This window comes from Loxodonta africana, chromosome X (assembly GCF_030014295.1).
Source record: "Loxodonta africana isolate mLoxAfr1 chromosome X, mLoxAfr1.hap2, whole genome shotgun sequence".
Lineage (NCBI taxonomy): Eukaryota > Metazoa > Chordata > Mammalia > Proboscidea > Elephantidae > Loxodonta > Loxodonta africana.
Window position 1 is genome coordinate 83737938 of NC_087369.1, and position 19563 is coordinate 83757500.

A 19563-nucleotide genomic window follows, 5' to 3' on the forward strand; every position below is an offset into this window, starting at 1 on the left:
TTCATTAGTAAGTGCTTCAAGTCCTCTCTGCAAGCAAGGTTGTGTCATCTGCATATTCCTCCAATCCTGATGCCATGTTCCTGTTCATATAGTCCAGCTTCTTGGATTATTTGCTGAGCGTACAGGTTGAATAAGTATGGTGAAAGGATACAACCCTGATGCACACCTTTCCTGATTTTAAACCATGCAGTATCACCTTGTTCTGTTTGAATTACTGCCTCTTTGCCTATGTACAGGTTCTTTATGAACACACTTAAGTGTTCTGGAATTCACGTTCTTTGCAGTGTTATCCATAATTTGTTATGATCCACACTGTTGAGTTCCTTTGCATAGCCAATAAACCACAGGTAAACATCCTTCTGGTATTCTCTGCTTTCAGCCAGGATCCATCTGACATCAACAATGATGTTCCTTGTTCCACATCCTCTTCTGAATCCGTCTTGAGTTTCTGATGGTTCCCTGTTAACGCGCTGCTGCAACCGCTTTCGAATGATCTTCAGCAAAAATTTACTTGTGTGTGATACTCATGATATTGTTCAAAAATTTCCACATTCTGTTGGATCACCTTCCTTTGGAATGCGCACAAATATGGATCTCTTCTAGTTGGTTGGTCAGGTAGCTGTTTTCCAAATTTCTTGGCATAGACAAATGAGCACCTCCAGTATAGCATCTGTTTGTTGAAACATCTCAATTAGTATTCTGTCAGTTTTTCACCAATGCCTTCAGTGCATCTTGGACTTCTTTCTTAAATACCATCAGTTTTTGATCATATGCTACCTCCTGAAGCGGCTGAATGTAGACCAATTCTTTTTGGTATAGTGACTCTGTGTATTCCTTCCATCTTCTTTTGATGCTTCCTGTGTTGTTCAATATTTTGCCCATAGAATCCCTCAGTATTGCAACTCGAGGCTTGAATTTCTTTCAGCTTTAGAAATGCCGAGCACGTTCTTACCTTTCGGTTTGCTAACTCCAGGTCTTTGCACATTTCATTATAATACTTTACTTTGTCTTCTTGAGGAAACCCTGGTGGTGTAGTGATTAAAAGCTACAGCTGCTAACCAAAAGATTGGCAGTTCGAATCTATTAGGCGCTCCTTGGAAACCCTATGGGGCAGTTTTACCCTTTTTTTTTTTTTTTAGGGCCACTGTGGGTTGGAATCGACTTAATGGCAATGGGTTTTTATCTTCTTGAGCCGTCCTTTGAAATCTTCTGTTTGGTTCTTTTACTTCATCATTTTTTCCATTCACTACATTTAAGAACCAGTTTCAGAGTCTCTTTTGATATCCATTTTGGGCTTTCTTTCTTTCCTACCTTTTTAATGAAGTTTTGCTTTCTTCATGTATGATGTTATCCCAGAACTCGACTGGTCTTTGGTCATTAGTGTTCAGTGCATTAAATCTGTTCTTGAGGTGGTCTCTGAATTCAGGTGGAATATGCTCAAAATCATGTTATGACTCTCATGGACTTGTTTTAATTTTTCTTCAGCTTCAGCTTTTACTTGCATATGAGCAATTGATAATCTGTTCCATAGTCGGCCCCTGGTCTCATTCTGACTGATGATATTCGGCTTCTCTATCATCTGTTTCCATCAGAAAAAAAAAACAAACCCAATGCTGCTGAGTCAATTCCAAGTCATATTTGATCTGTCCATCATGGGTAACCCTGCTGGTATTTGAAATACCAGTGGCATAGCTTCTAGCATCACAGCAACTTGCAGATGTGACAAACTGATGGATGAGTGGTCGGAGTACTTTACATACAGCTTAGTTTATTGCTTGTCAAAACATTTACAATATTCTCACATGGGTGTCTATAAATTAAAAAAAAACTGAGCATAAATTTCTTAATCATTATAAAATTACTTCTAAAAGCCCGTATGACTCCTACGCACCCCCATTACTTTTAAAGCTTCTATGTTAATTAGATTTTCTATAATGCAAATACAGCTAATCTCAATTACTTAAGAATAGATTTTTTTGTTGTTTTTAATATTATCTAGGATATCTTTCTGATGACCTCTTTACACTTGGGCTTTTTGTTAATACCTTCTCCAGAGGACCTGAAATAGAAGCACTTTTTTCATTTGATTTTGCTATTAGCACTGAGGTAAAAATATTCAATGGAAAATGAGATTAATACTGATGCTCTCTTGTCTCCTTGTCTTCCATTACTTCACTTAATTAAGTGTTCGTACTGAAGTTGAGGTATTAGTGTATTCTTGGGCCACTAATCTGTCAATTAAAAAAATTACATAGTACAGAAGTTGTAAACTATTGTCCCATGGTCAAAATCCAGCCCATGTTGTTTTTAAACATTTGAATCAATTGCCAGCATTTAAAAATTGGGATATTTAAAATAAAATTTGGGATATCCAACCTCTCTCGAAAAATTTAAAGATCTGATAATAATGGACCCACATGCTTATGTATCAACAGTTGGTGCTAAGGGAGTTGTGGCTGCTCCCTTTAGATAGGACTTGAAGTCTCTAGTTCAACATAGAGCCACCCAGCACTTACATTATGTGCCTTGCTCTGTAGGCATTATACTTTGTGACCCCTTTATACATTCCATGTTGTCAACAGTACACAAAACAATGAAACAGTAAGCACAAGCTAGTAACCTTGGGCAAGTCACCTTACTTTGTGGAGTCTCAGTTTCATCATCTATAAAACTGGGATGTTGTTGTTGTGTGCCATAAGGTTCATTCTGACTCCTGAGGACTTTATAGGACAGAGTAGAACTGTCCCATAGGGTGTCCCAGGCTATAATTTTTATGGAAGCAGTTACCAGGTCTTTTCTCCTGCGGAGCGGCTGATGGATTCAAACCACCGATCTTTTGGTCAGCAGCTGAGTGCTTAACCATTGTGCTATGTGGGCTCCTAAAATCGAGATACACTACTTATTTGGAAGGTGGTTGTTATAATGAAGAGATTTAAGTCATCTGACTGCTTTTTTGTCTACTTAGAGAAATGAAAAATAAAACACAATTTAAGAATTTTCTGCCTTCCCTACTGCTTTCTAATCTGTAAAGTAAGTTGTATAGACTGTAATTGTTTAATTAAAGGATGATTATCATTTATGTAGCCCATATCCCTTATTTTACAGATGTGGAAACTAAGGTCCAGAGAGGTGAAATGACTTTCCATGGTCATACAATAAATGGCACAACCAGAAAAATAATCCAGTTTTTTTGTTTTTTCTCTGTAATACTGTATTTTCTTGACTACATGTTCCTTAGGTCAAATTTCTTATTCCTGAGTCAAGAAACATTAGGATAAGTGGTATGATAAATAGTCAACCCTCTTGGTTTTAATTGTCTGGCAGATATCACCAAACTTTTTCTTAAAAGACCAAATACTAAATATTTTAGGCTTTGTGGGCCATATGATTTTTGTCACAGCTACTGAACTCTGCTGTTACAGTGTAAAAACAGCCATAGAAAATGCGTAAACAAGTGAGTGTTGCTGTGTTCTGGTAAAACTTCACTTACATAAACACACAGTGGATGCGAGTTGGCCAGTGGGATATGGTTTGCCATCCTGGTCTAGTCATCTCTAATTGGAAGTCATGTCTCTGTTTTTCTACAAAATAAAATGAAGATAATATGGTTACTCTGTCCTGTATCCCAAGGTTGCTATGTGAATTAGTTATTATAAATGTTTCCAAGAAAAGAACATCTCTGTAAACAGTCTACCTTATACACTATTTTTTCAACCATTATGATTCAATGGACATATTTTCTAGCAAATTAAGTGATAGAAAAGAGAAATATAGATCAAGATGCCCTGAGCTCACTCTAGTCTCTCTTGGCTCTGGTAGGATTCCAAAGCTACATGACTTTTATGAAATGGGGCTTTTCATTTACCCATTCCAAATCTACCATGGAAACAACTGTGATGTTATAGTCAATTTTAGTCCTAATTATACCACCATCCTTAAATTTGAAATTACTTTTAACCTACATCTTTTTTACTTTAAAAGTTGCTGAATTAAGGATATTCAGAGGGAAGGGATTATTCTCTCAGTCTTTCACCATGAATATGTTTTAGGAGATAGAATTCTATTATTTAACCAAGCCACTATCTTGTTTGTTTTCATGTTTTGTTTTTTTTTTTTACGTACCGCATTTTTACACAAATGATGCACACCCTCTGCATTTGTTTGCCAGCAGCTTCCTCCCCTCTCCCCTTCATAAGTGTGCTGTGCTAATTTTTTTTACAACAACAGGTTTCAGCGGAGCTTCCAGACTAGGAAGAAGGACCTGGCAATCTACTTCTAAAAAAAATTGGCCAGTGAAAACCTTATGAATAGAAGAAAAACATTGTCTGATACAGTGCTGGAAGATGAGCTCCTTAGGTCGGAAGGCACTCAAAATACAACTGAGGATGAGCTGCCTTCTCAAAGTAGAGTCGACCTTAATAACGTGGATGGAGTAAAGCTTTTGGGACCTTCATTTGCTGATGTGGCAAAACTAAAAATGAGAAGAAACAGCTGTAAACATTCATTAATGTTGGTCCGACCCCACTTGTTCATGGTATAAAACCCTTGTTTGTCATATGCTCCTGGATTCAGAGTGTGCTAGTATGTTATTGAGGATTTTCCTGTCTCCATTCATATTGGTCAGTGTTTTTATTTTACTGTGATGCCCTTGTCTGGCTTTGCTATCAGGGTAATGCTGTTTTCATAGAATGAGGTAAGAAGTGTTCCCTTCTCTTTTATTTTTGGAAGAATTTGAGAAGGATTGGTGTAGATTCTTCTTTAAACATTTGGTAGAATTCACCAGTGAATCCATCTGATCGTGGCCTTTTCTTTGTTGTGAGCTTTTAGGTTACTCACTTAGTCATTTCTCAAAGGTCTATTCAGGTTTTCTATTTCATTTCACTTAGTTTTGGTAGTTTGTGTCTTCCTAAGAGTTTGCCATTTCATCTAGGTTATTACTTCATTGGCATACAGTTGTTTATTCTCTTATAATCCTTTTTTATTTCTGTAAGTTTGGTAGTAATGTATCCAGTTTCATTTCAGATTTTAGTAATTTGGGTTCTCTCTCCTTTTTCTTTGTAAATCTAGCTAAAAGTTTGCAATTTTGTTGATATTTTCAAAGCACCAACTTTTGGTTTGGTTGATTTTCTGTTTCCTCTTTCATATATCTCTGCCATAGTCTTAATTATTTCCTTCCTTTTCCTAGCTTTGAGTTTAGTTTGTGCTTTTTTCTGGATCCTTAGGTTGTAAGGAAACGCTGGTGGTGTAGTGGTTAAGTGCTACCACTGCTAACCAAAAGGTCAGCAGTTCGAATCCACCAGCCGCTCCTTGGAAACTCTATGGGGCAGTTCTACTCTGTCCTATAGGGTCGCTATGAGTCAGAATCGACTCAACAACAGTGCGTTTGGTTTGTGGTTTTTCTTAAGTTGTAAGGTTATTGGTTTGAGATATTTCTTCCTTTTTAATTTAGACACAGCTATAAATTTTCTTCTGAGCACAGCTTTGGCTGCATCCTACGTGGTTTGGTAGCTTCCAGCATCACAGCAAAACACAAGCCTCCACAGTGCGACAAACTGACAGACACGTGCTGTGATGCTGGAAGCTATGCCACCGGTATTCAGATGCCAGCAGGGTCACCCATGGAGGACAGGTTTCAGCTGAGCTTCCAGACTAAGACAGACTAGGAAGAAGGACTCGGCAGGCTACTTCTGAAAAGCATTAGCCAGTGAAAACCTTATGAATAGCAGCGGAACGTTGTCTGCTATAGTGCTGGAAGATGAGCCCCCCAGGTTGGAAAGCACTCAAAAGATGACTGGGGAAGAGCTTCCTCCTCAAAGTAGAGTCGACCTTAATGACATGGATGGAGTAAAGCTTTCGGGACCTTCATTTGCTGATGTGGCACGACTCAAAACGAGAAGAAACAGCTGCAAATATCCATTAATAATCAGAATCTGGAATGTATGAAGTATGAATCTAGGAAAATTGGAAATCCTCAAAAATGAAAAGGAATGCATAAACATTGATATCCTAGGCAGCAGTGAGCTGAAATGGACTGGTATTGACCATTTTGAATTAGACAATCATATAGTCTACTATGCTGGGAATGACAACTCGAAGAGGAATGGTGTTGCATTCATTGTCAAAAAGAACATTTCAATATCTATCCTGAAGTACAACGCTGTCAGTGATAGGATAATATCCATACGCCTACAAGGAAAACCAGTTAATACGACAATTATTCAAATTTATGCACCAACCACTAGGGCCAAAGATGAAGAAATAGAAGATTTTTATCATCTGCTGCAGTCTGAAATTGATCGAACATGCAGTCAAGATGCATTGATTATTACTGGCAATTGGAATGCGAAAGTTGGAAACAAAGAAGAAGGATCAGTAGTTGGAAAATATGGCCTTGGTGATAGAAACAATGCCGGAGATCGAATGATAGAATTTTGCAAGACCAACGACTTCTTCATTGCAAATACCTTCTTTCACCAACATAAAGGGCGACTGTACACATGGACCTCACCAGATGGAACACACAGAAATCAAATTGACTACATCTGTGGAAAGAGACGATCGAAAAGCTCAATATCATCAGTCAGAACAAGGCTGTGGAACAGACCATCAATTGCTCATATGCAAGTTCAAGTTGAAACTGAAGAAAATCAGAGCAAGTCCACGAAAGCCAAAATATGACCTTGAGTATATCCCACCTGAATTTAGAGACCATCTCAAGAATAGATTTGACACACTGAACACTAGTGACCAAAGACCAGACAAGTTGTGGAATGACGTCAAGGACATCATCCATGAAGAAAGCAAGAGGTCACTGAAAAGACAGGAAAGAAAGAAAAGAGCAAGATGGATGTCAGAGGAGACTCTGAAACTTGCTCTTGAGCATCGAGCAGCTAAAGCAAAAGGAAGAATTGATGAAGTAAAAGAACTGAACAGAAGATTTCAAAGGGCAGCTCGGGAAGAAAAAGTAAAGTGTTATGATGACATGTGCAAAGATCTGGAGATGGAAAACCAAAAGGGAAGAACATGCTCGGCGTTTCTACAGCTGAAAAAACTGAAGAAAAAATTCCAGCCTCGAGTTGCAATAGTGAAGGATTCCATGGGGAAAATATTACATGATGCAGGAAGCATCAAAAGAAGATGGAAGGAATACACAGAGTCATTATACCAAAAAGAATTAGTTGATGTTCAACCATTTCAAGAGGTGGCATATGATCAGGAGCCGATGGTACTGAAGTGAGAAGTCCAAGCTGTTCTGAAGGCATTGGCAAGAAACAAGGCTCCAGGAATTGATGGAATATCAATCAAGATGTTTCAACAAACAGATGCAGCACTGGAGGTGCTCACTCATCTACGCCAAGAAATATGGAAGACAGCTTCCTGGCCAACCGACTGGAAGAGATCCATATTTATGCCTATTCCCAAGAAGGGTGATCCAACCGAATGTGGAAATAATAGAACAATATCATTAATATCACACGCAAGCAAAATTTTGCTGAAGATCATTCAAAAACGGCTGCAGCAGTATATCGACAGGGAACTGCCAGAAATTCAGGCCGGTTTCAGAAGAGGACATGGGACTAGGGATATCATTGCTGATGTCAGATGGATCCTGACTGAAAGCAGAGAATACCAGGAGGATGTTTACCTGTGTTTCATTGACTATGCAAAGGCATTCAACTGTGTGGACCATAACAAACTATGGATAACACTGCGAAGAATAACACTGCGAAGAATGGGAATTCCAGAACACTTAATTGTGCTCATGAGGAACCTTTACATAGATCAAGAGGCAGATGTTCAGACAGAACAAGGGTATACTGATTGGTTTAAAGTCAGGAAAGGTGTGCATCAGAGTTGTATTCTTTCACCATACCTATTTAATCTGTATGCTGAACAAATGATACGAGAAGCTGGAGTATATGAAAAACGGGGCGTCGGGATTGAAGGAAGACTCATTAACAACCTGTGTTATGCAGATGACACAACTTTGCTTGCTGAAAGTGAAGGGGACTTGAAGCACTTACTAATGAAGATCAAAGACCACAGCCTTCAGTATGGATTGTACCTCAACATAAAACAAAAATCCTCACACCTGGACCAGTAAGCAACATCATGATAAACGGAGAAAAGATTGAAGTTGTCTAGGATTTCATTTTACTTAGGTCCACAATCAACAGCCGTGGAAGCAGCAGTCAAGAAATCAAAAGACTTGTTGCATTGGGCAAATCTGCTGCAAAGGACCTCTTCAAAGTGTTGAAGAGCAAAGATGTCACCCTGTAGACTAAGGTGCGCCTGACCCAAGCCATAGTATTTTCAATTACATCATATGAATGTGAAAGCTGGACAATGAATAAGGAAGACCGAAGAAGAGTTGACGCCTTTGAATTGTGGTGTTGGTGAAGAATATTGAATATACCATGGACTTCCAAAAGAGCGAACAAATCTGTCTTGGAAGAAGTGCAGCCAGAATGCTCCTTAGAGGCAAAGATGGTGAGACTGTGTCTTACATACTTTGGACATGTTGTCAGGAGGGATGAGTCCCTGGAGAAGGACATCATGCTTGGCAGAGTACAGGGTCATTGGAAAAGAGGAAGACCCTCAATGAGGTGGATTGACACAGTAGGTGCAGCACTGAGCTCAAGCATAACAACGCTTATAAGGATGGCACAGGACCGGGCAGTGTTTCATTCTGTTGTGCATAGGGTCGCTATGAGTCGGAACCGACTCGATGGCACCTAACAACAACATATGTTTTGGTATGCTGCTATGTTGTTGTCTTTTTCTATTCATCTCAAAATATTTTCTAATTTCCCTTGTGATTTCTTCTGTTCCCATTGACTTTTTAAGAGTGTGTAGTTTAATTTCCACGTATTTGTGAATTTTCTAATTTTCCTTTTGTTGTTGATTTCTAGTTTCATTCCATTGTTGCTTAAGAGCACAACAATCTTTTAAAATTTATTGGAATTTGTTTTGTGACCTAATATATGGTCTGTCCTGGAGAATATTCTGTGTAAACTTGAGCAGAATGTGCATTCTGTTGTTGGGTGGAGTGTTCACAAAATCACCATTGGACACTCCTAATCAAAAACTTTTGAGAGACAAGGTTTTGGGTGATCATGTATTTGACATCTTAAAACATTTTTGTCAAACTGATGAGTATAATGCATTGGCTGGTTGCTCCTACTTTCACTGGACAAATTGGAGAAAGAAAAAGATGAGCCCAGGGCTTCAAATTCCCAGCTCAAGCACCACATAAATGACCTGGAAGTTGCTATGTATGCCCTGAGAGGAAACCTCAACTTCTATAGCCACAGAGCTGAAATTGCTGAAAGCCAAACCCAGAGTCTCATCCTGTGTGTGCCTGAATTATGCCATTTGAATTCCCACCCTCGCAAGGTGTCTGATGTTAAAGTGAGGGCACTGATTGGGAAGAAATGGGATCCTCAAAATTGGAATCGGGACATATGGCCAGATAGTGATGAAGCTGACAATGTTGAGCCCCTAAATTTTGGTGACTCTTTCTTCCCAATAGAAGCAGCCCTTTTTCCCCCATCTGAAGAGATTAATCCAACTTTGCCTGAGGAACCTGTAATGACCACCCCTGAGACACATGCCTTGAAAGGTACTGATTATTGTTCTCAGGGCCATCCCATCAACTCTCTTTGCTTCTAGACCTGTAACTAGACTCAGGTTCCAGCACGCCCCAAAAATTGAGATACAAAGTGTGAGCATGAGGAAGTATGCTATACGCCAAAAGAAGTACATGACTTTTCTAATTTATACAGACAAAAGTCCTGGATATAGGTGTGGGAATGGATATTAAGGTTGTGAGATAATGGTGGAAAGAACATAAAGTTGTATTAGTCTGAATTTATTGATATGGGTTGATTAGCTAAGAGATTCTGCATTCAGTGTTTCAACTCAAGGGGTTAGAAAGAAATCTTAACTCTTTGGTTGGTTGGTTGACTAAAATAAGGACCAAAAGGTGATCTACAATAAATGAAGTTGAAATAACAGAACTGTCTTGGTATACTGTTGAAGAAGGTATCCAAAGGCTTAGGGAAATTGCAATGTTAGAGTGGATTTATCATGTCAGACCCACCCACCCACCCTGAGAGTGCCCCAAGGACACACCTTTCAGCACGACTGAGGAATAAGTTTGAGATGAGACTCATCATCCTTGAAGAGTTCTGTGATTCCCCATTCTCTTTCGATCAGATGTTACACTGGGAGCTGTTGCCACTGAATTGAGAAACTTAAAAGCAGTGGGAGGCGCATTGGTTCCGGGGGTGGCAGGGGCCAAGTCACAGCACTTAATTGCCAAAGATGAGGTGGGTGTGGTTATTGTTATGGACACCAGAGTCAAAACAGCAGTCAGAATAGTGTAACTCACATAGACCTATGGTATTGGGTAATTGGTCATGGTGTCCATAGGAGTGAAATGGATAGGAAATCTGTAAATATTTACTTGATCTGTACAAGCAGAAGAGTTGTAGGTCAAGTGAACAGAAGTCTAACTTAAATCACCAAAACAGAGAGGCATGGCACCTCAATCAATTCCCAGACGTGAGCTACAATCTATTGAATGAAGGGGAGGCCAAGTCCCCTTGAAGAAGGACCCCACTACACTGCCAAAAATGTACACTGGCAATCTTTCTTCCAGCCTTCCCCCAGCGTGACCTATAGCCTTTTACCAGGGTATTGGTTCACTAGGGAAAGGGAAATAATCAGACTTTGCAGTGATGACTAGAAACTGGCTCTGAACTAATCCCAGGAGACTCAAAACATCACTGTGGTCTGCCAGTCAGAGTAGGGGTGTACGGAGGTCAGGAAATCAATGGAGTTTTAGCTCATGTTTGTCTTTCAGTGGACCAATAGGTCCCTGAACCTATCCAGTAGTAATTGTCCCAGTTCCACAATGAATAATTGGAGTAGACATATTCAGCAACTGACAGAATCCCCACATCGGCTGTCTGGTATGTGGAATGAAAGCTATTACGGAAGGGAAGGTCAAGCAGAAGCCACTACAACTGCCTTTACTTAGGAAAGTAATAAATCAAAATCAGTATCATATTCCTGAAGGAATTGCAGAGATTAGTGCCACCATTAAAGACTTGAAGAAAGCAGAGGTGGTAATTCACACCACATCTCTGCTCAGCCCGTCTGTTCGACCTGTGCAGAAACACAGATGGATCTTGGTGAATGACAGTGGACTATCGTGAATGAAACCAGATGGTAACTCCAATTACAGCTACTGTTCAGGTGTGGTTTCCTTGCTTAAACAAATTATAACTCCTGGTACAGGGTACACAGCTGTTGATCTGCCAAATGATTTTTTCTTTAGTCTTCTGATAGTTGAGGTTATGTGTCCGCTTGGCTAGGCCATGATTCCCAGTGGTTTGGCAGATATTATGCAATCATCCTCCATTTTGTAATCTGATGTGAGCAGATAATCAGTTGAAAGGGGAGTTTCTTTGGGGGTGTGGCCTGAGGGTGTGGCAAAGCACCCTTGAGACTTGAGCCAACAGCCTGACATCTGACCTGCCTACTTAATGGCAACAGGTTTTTATGTCATAATTTAGTCTACAGGGATGTTGATTGTCTTTCCCTTCCATAAGATATCATGCTGGTCCATTACATTGATTACATTGTGCTGATTGGACTAAATAAGGAAGAAGTGTCAATGACTCTAGACTCACTGGTAAGACATTCCCACAAAAATTCAGACACTTTTCCACCTCAGTGAAATTTCTAAGGGTCCAATGGTATGGGGCATGTCAAGATATTCCTTCTAAAGTGAAGGATAAGTTGTTGCATCTGGCCCTTCCTACATGTTAAAAGGGGGCACAACCCCTGGTGAGCCTCTTTGGTTTTTGGAGGCAACATATCCCTCATTTGAGTTTTCTACTCTGGCCTGTTTATCAAGTGACTGAAAAAGCTTCTATTTGAGTGGGGCTCAGAACAAGAGAAGGCTCTGTAACAGGTTCAGCCTGCTGTACAAGCCGCTCTGCCACTTGGGTCATATGATCTGGCTAATCCAGTGGTGCTTGAGGTGTCAGTAACACATAGAGATGCTGTTTGGAGTCTTCAGCAGATGCCTGTTGGTGAATCACAGCACAGACCCTTAGGGTTTTGAAGCAAAGCCCTGCCATCCTCTGCAGGTAATTACTCACCTTTTGAGAAACAGCTTTTGGCTTGTTTCTGGGCCTTAGTAGAGCCTGAATGCTTAACCATGATCCACCAAGTCACAAGGCAGCATGAGCTACCCATCATGAACTGGGTGTTGTCTGACCCGCAGAGTCATAAACTCAGACGTGCGGAGCAGCACTTCATTATTAAATGCAAATGGTATATATGAGATCAGGCGCAAGCAGGACCTGAAGGCACAAGTAAGTTACATGAGGAAGTGGCCCAAATGTCCATGGTCCCCACTCCTGTCACATTACCTTCCTTCCTCCAGTCTACACTTATGGCCTCCTGGGGAGCTCCTTACAATCAGTTGACTGAGGAAGAGAAAACTCGTGCCTGGTTTGCAGCCTTTTTTCTGGGACCTCCCTGAAGGACAGTGGTGCAGGGAAATCCTGCCAGTGGTCAGAATATCGAGCAGTGCACCTGGTTGTTCATTTTACTTGGAAGGAGAGATGGCCAGGTGTGTAAACATATACTGATTCTTGGGCTGTGGCCAGTGGTTTGACTGGATGGTCAGGGACTTAAAAGAAGGATGATTGGAAAATTGGTGAAAGGGCAGTGTGGGGAAGAGGCATTATGGATAGACCTTTCTGAAAGGGTCAAAGAAGTGAAGATATTTGTGTCTCAAGTGAATGCTCACTAATGGATGACCTTGGCAGAGGAAGATTTAAATAAATCAAGTGGGTAGGATGGTGCATTCTATCGATATCAGTCAAACTTTTTCCCCAGCTGCTCCTATCATTGCCCAATGCGCTTGTGAACAAAGTGGCTGTAGTGTCAGGTATGGAAGTTATGCATGGGCTCAGCAACATGGACTTCCACTCACCAAGGATGACCTGGCTACAGTCACTGCTGTGTGGCCAATCTGCCAGCTGCAGAGACCAACACTGAGGCCCCAGTATGGCCCCATCCTGCAGGATGATTAGTTAGTAATCTGGTAGTAGGTTGATTACATTGGACTGCTTACATCATGGAAAGGGCAGTATTTTATTCTTAGTGTGACAGACACTTAGTCTCAATATGGATTTGCCTTCCCTGCATACAATTCTTCTGCTAAAACTACCACCCATGGACTTACAGGATACCTTATTCACCTTCACAGTATTCCATACAGAATGGCTTCTAATCAAGGAACTTGCTTTGCAGCAAATGAAGTGTGGCAGTGGGCTCATGGAATTTGTTGATCTTGCCATGTTCTCTGTCATCCTGATACAGCTAGCTTGGTAGAATGGTGGAATGGCCTTTTGAAAACTCAGTTATGTTACCAGCTAAGTGGCAGTGCCTTGCAGGGCTGGGGCAGTGTCCTCCAGGAGGCTGTGTATGCTCTAATTTAGCATCCAATATATGGTGCTGTTTCTCCCTTAGCCAGGATTCATGAGTCCAGGAATCAAGGGGTAAAAATGGGAGTGTCTCCATTGTCTAGTACCCTAATGATCCACTGACAAATTTTTTGCTTTCCGTCCCCATGATCGTACGCTTTGCTGGTCTACTAGTCTTAGTTCCTAAGGGAGGAATGCTTCCACCAGAAGACACAATGATTCCATTAAACTGGAAGTTAAGAATGCCACCTGGCCATTTTGTGCTCTTCGTGCCTCTGAACGAACAGTCAAAAAAACGGATTTGCTGTACTTGCTGGTGCAATTGATCCTGATTACTAATGGACTGTTATTATACAATGAAGTTAAATAAATGTATGTCTGAAATACATAAGATACCTTAGGGCATTTCTTAGTACTGCCATGCCCAGTGAGTAAGGTCAATAGAACTATAACAACCCAATTCAGGCAGGACCATGAACGGCCAAGACCCTTCAGGAATGAAAGTTGAGTCTCCTCACCAGGCAGAGAGAGAACCACAACCAACTGAGGTGCTTGCTGAGGGTAAAGGGAATATGGTATGAGTAGTGGAAGAACGTAGTTTTAAATACCAGCTGTGACCACATGGCCAGTTGCAGAAACAAGGATTGGAATTGTAATGAGTATTTCTTTCTTCTTTTATTATGAATATGTTTGTGTGTATATATATACACACAAATATATTCATTTTCTTCCATATCTTATTACTTATAAAACATAAGATACATTTACTTTACATTCTTTATGGAAAAGGGATTAGTGCATTTTCAGTTGTATGCAGGATAGTTGTATCATATTAGGCTGAAATATATCTTTGTTATTGTCTTTATTTGGAGATGAAGTATGGTTTAAGGAGATGTCTATGGGTACAAAGTTGACAGGAGGTGGACTATGATGGCTAATTTTATGTGTCAACTTGACTAAGCTGCGGTGCCCAGTTGCTTGGTCAAACACTAGTCTAGCTGCTGTTATAAAGAACTACATGTGAATAAATCAGTTGACTTTAAGCAAAGCAGATTACCTTCCATAGTGTGGATGGGCCTAAACCAATCAGTTGAAGACCTTAACAGCAAAAAGAGAGTTTTTACTAGAGTATATTATACCTCCAGAGTATAACTAGATATGTTCCCCGAATTATTTCCTTTTTCTGTCATCTAACCTGTGGATTTGGGGACAAGACTGCAGGCATCTCCAGCCCATTACTTGAACTGCATACACGCATTGGACTTGCCAGCCTCCCACGATCCCTCAAAATAAATGGATTATTCCTCAAGATAAATGGATACACACACACACACACACACACACACACACATATCTTATTGGTTCTGTTTCTCTAGAGGACCCTTACTGTGACACCCTACTTTCACTTTCAACCTATTCGTGTCTTTTGATCTGAAGTGAGTGTCATATATACAGCCTATAGATGGATCACTTTTTTAATTTTTTCAAAAATCTGCCTTTAATTGAAAGTTTAGCCTATTTACGTTTAAAGTAATTACTGATAAGTAAGGTTTACCTTTGCCATTCGTCTTCTGTGTGTCTTTTTTTTTTTTCTTCTGTTTCTATTACTACCTTCTTTTGTGCTTAATTGAAATTTTGTAGTGTACCATTTGCCTTCTTGGTCCCTTTTCTCTATATATTTTAGCCATTTTTTAATTTGTTGCCCTGAGGATTACAATTAATATCTAAATTTAGAATATCCTAGTTTGAATTCATACTAACTTAGGAGCCCTGGTGGCACAGTGGTTAAGATCTATGGCTACTAACCAAAAGGTCAGGAGCCCAAATCCACCAGCCACCCCTTGGAAACTCTTAAGAGGCAGTTCTGTTCTGTTCTATAGGGTAGCTATGAGTCAGAATCGACTTGACGGCAACAGGTTTGGTTTTTTGGGGGGAGGGTGAGGGGTTTAGCTTCTATAGTACACAAAAACTCTGCTGTTAAATGTATTTTTGTCCTTTCTTGTTTATGTTATTAATGTCAAAATTACGTCTTTGTACATTTTGTGCCCATTAACATAAATTTATAATTATTGTTTTATGCACTTGTTTTTTAACGCATATAGGCATAAAAGAAGAGTTACAAACCAAAAATACAATACTGGCTTTTTATTTACGTATGTGGTCACCTTTACCAGTGTTCTTTATTTTGTAGTTTGGCTTCAAGGTACCATCTAGTATCCTTTCATTATCAGCCTGAAGGACTCCCTTTAGTATTTCTTGTAGGTCATTTGAAACCCTTGTGGCATGGTGGTTAAGAGCTACAGCTGCTAACCAAAAGGTCGGCAGTTCAAATACACCAGGTGCTCCTTGGAAACTCCATGGGGCAGTTCTGCTTTGTCCTATAGGGTTGCTATGAGTCAGAATCGACTCAATGGCAACGGGTTTGGGTTTTGTTGGTTTTTTTAGGTCATTTCTAATAGTGACGAACCCCCTCAACCCTTATTTATATGGAAATGTCTTAATTTCTCCAGTAGTTTTGCTACATACTGAATTCTTATTTGATTTTTTTTTTTTAGTACTTTAAGTATATCAACCTACTGCCTCCTGACCTCCGTGGTTTCTGATGAGAAATAGGCTGTTAATCTTATTGAGGATCCCTTGTATCTGATGAGCTGTTTCTGTCTTGTTGCTTTCAAGATTCTCTTTGTCCTTTTCTTTCAACAGCTTGATTATAATTTGTCTCAGTATGAATATCTTTTGAGTTTATCCTACTTGTAATTTGTTGAGCTTCTTAGAGTTTTGGGGATTTTTGTGTATGGATTCAAATTAATATCTAGTGTCACTTGCTTTCAGCCTGTAGAACTTTATTTAGTATTTCTTATCTGGTCTGCTAGCAGCAGATGCTGAAAGTTTTTGTTTATCTGGGCATGTCTTTATTTCACCTTCATTTTTGAAAATTAATTTTGTTGCATGTAAGAGCCTTGATTGACAGCAATTTTCTTTTTCCTTACAACACTTTCAAAACCTTATCTCACTGTCTTCAGTCTTCCATTATTTCTCATAGGAATTCAAGCTGTTAATCTTATTTTGGTTTCCATGTACATGATGGGAACCCTGGTGGCACAGTGGTTAAGAGCTAGGCTGCTAACCAGCAGATCAGCATTCAAATCCACCAACCACTCCTTGAAAACCCCGTGGAGCAGTTCTACTCCATCTTACCAGGGTCACTATGAGTTGGAATTGATTTGACAGCAACGGGTTTGGTTTGGTTTAGGTTTTGTACATGATGGATCATTTTCATCTTGTTGATTTCAGCATTTTCTATTTATCTTTGGCTTTCAGAATTTTTGCTATGATGTCTTTTGTGTGGATCTCCTTGTGGCTATTCTTGGATGCCTAGATAAATGCTTTTCATTAAATATGGGAGGTTTTCAACCATTATTTCCTCAACTGTTTCTTTCTTGTTCTCCTCTTTTTTCTGGTTCTCCCGTTACACATATGTTGGTTTACCTACTTATGTGTAACATTTCTTGGAGTCGCTGTTTAATATCCTTCATACTTTTTTCTCTCTGTTTTTCAGATTGCATAACCTCTATTAATCTATCTTCAAGTTCACTGATTGTTTTTTCTACCAGGTCAAATCTACTGTTGAGGCCTTCTAGTGAATTTTTCATTTCAGTTATTGTGCTTTTCAACTCCAGAATTTCCATTTGGTTCATTTTTATAATTTGTCTCTTGTTGATATTCTCTATTTAATGAGATATTGTCAGTATACCTTTCTTTAATTCTTTAAATATGTTTTCCTTTGGACTTAAACATACTTACAATAGCTGCTTTGAATGTTTTGTCTGCTAAGTTCAACATCTGGGCCCACTCAAAGGAAGATTTTATTGCCTGTTTATTTTCTTGCATGTGAGTCATTCTCTACTGTTGTTTTTAATGTCTCCTAATTTTTTGTTTAAAATTGGATAGTTTATATAATACATTGTAGACACCCTGTATTCAGATCTACTACCACCCCTCCCCACAACCAGAGCTTATTATTCTTGTTTGTTTGTCTAATGCCTTACATGGATTAGTTCAATGAAGACTATTTATTGACTGGGCTTTCATTGACTGTCTCTTACCCTGATCTCCCTATTAAACTTATGGATGGTCTGCCTCTATTGGTATCATACCCAGCTGGCAAAACCCCCACTGCCATCGAGTTGATTCCAACTCAAAGGAGCCTCCATTATTTGATAGTTATTCCTCTTTTGTTTTTGACAGTGCTCCTGAGGTATAAGTTGTTGCACAGTCTGAACCAATTTAAGTTGAGCCCTTTGGGGGAGGGGCGGGGGTTGCCAGACTTTGAGTTGTATTCTAGTCCTCAAGAAAATTCTTGTGCTATGGTGCAGACTTGGCATAGAATGGGGAATATGGAGCAGGAGCTGTTAGAAGATAAGATTAGAACTGGTGCCGTCCCATGACTGCATCCAGGACCCAGTATCGATCCTAAATAGCCCAGAACTAGGGAGGATGGGATCTATTGGTATTCACTAGTTGTCAAATCTACCTAGAATAGGTCTGCCACAGGACTCTGTGGGAGATAGGTACTGCCTCTCAACTGCCAAGCCAACTACAGCAGCTCTCCTGCAACACAGATATGTGCCAGATAGGGGTTCTGCACTGTTAAACAGTTGCCCTTCCTGTATCCTCCCATATAGCAGAAGTGGGGTGAGGAAATGGATGCTGCCCAGCTACCAAGATCCACTTGATATAGGCCTTCTGTGGCCTATATCTATTTGCCACAGAGCTGTGGCAAATGGGTTCTGTCTATGTTCACTGTCTACTGGAACCACCCAGAATAGCTGTTCCACTCCAAGGATCTGGAGGAGATAGGGATGGGTGTGTTCCCTAGCTGCAATACAAAGGCCTCCCACTGTTCTTACCTACTTACCATAGATTTTGTTGAAAGAATAAATGCCTCTCAATTTTGCCCTTTGATCATTCTTTGAAGACTTTGAATGATGATCTTTGCTAATATTGTTCAGCTTAATAGTTGTCTCCCCAAGGAAGAGGTTTCTTCAAGCTTCTCACGTGGCCCATTCTGGAATGGCCTTCACTTTCTTAATGGTGTCTTGAAGGGCAAATGTTCTAAGTTTTACTTAAGTCAGATTTATCTTTTTTTTTTCTCTTTGTTTCCATCTGTTTTCAGGGTTGTATTTAAGAGGGCTTTGCCTAACCCAGTATCACAAAGATTTAGTCCTATATGTATGTTTTCTTCTAAGTGTTTTATACTTTCACCTCTTATGTTTAGGTCTCTGATCCATTTTGAGTTATTTTTTGTGTATGGTGTGAATTGGGGACTGAGTTCATCATTTTTCATGTAGATATACAATTGTCTCAGCACCATTTGTTATAAATACTATTTCTTTTCCATTTAATTTTCTTGGCACCTTTGTCTGAAATCAGTTGATCGTAAACATAATGGCTTTTCTGTAGGCTCTCATTTCTGTTCTATTGCTTTATATTTCTGTCCTTATGCCAGTACCACATTGACATGATTACTGCAGTTTCATATTAAGTTTTGAAATCAGGAAATGTAAGTTCCCCAACTTGGTCCTTCTTTTTAAGATTGATTTGTCGGATGGCACAGCAACATGGCAACATAAGCAGTCTCGCTGTCCCATGACCCTACAACAAATCTAGAAGAAAACAAGCAAAAACTAATTAAATTGATGATCCTGGAACTCTAGACATCAATTAAAAGAGTGGAGGGACAAAGTGGATACTGGATCACAAAAAAGATATCATACAGAGAGAGAGTGGGGGTTCATGATGTGTCCTCGCCCCACTCCACTCCCTGACTCAGCGCAGCCATCTTGGAGTGGCTTCAGCTGGTGATCTTGGGCAGGGAGCACAGGACTGGAGGAGCATAGAGAGCACAATGGACACCAGACCTGGCACAGAGTGGCTTGGTGATCACAGCGTAGATGAGAGCTCCCACGTTCCCAGGAAGGAACAGCATGGCAGGCATGGTGCAGGCTGTAGCACGTGAACAAGTGGGCCAGGAAAGAGGCGTGGAGGGCACAGC

General features: G+C 40.0%; 1 protein-coding gene across 2 annotated transcripts in view; it reads left to right on the forward strand.

Annotated features, from left to right (window-relative positions):
- Positions 1-19563, forward strand: part of CHIC1 (cysteine rich hydrophobic domain 1) — an 80613-nt gene that overhangs the window by 43544 nt on the left and 17506 nt on the right. Inside the window, exon 4 of one of the 2 annotated variants that reach the window (XM_023551433.2) lies at positions 4228-10083. The exons of the other annotated variant lie outside the window; for it this stretch is intronic. Coding sequence (XP_023407201.1) covers positions 4228-4251 — 24 coding nt within the window. The 3' untranslated portion in view covers positions 4252-10083. Of the gene's footprint in view, positions 1-4227; positions 10084-19563 lie in introns of those variants that run through there. 2 annotated transcript variants of the gene reach the window in all.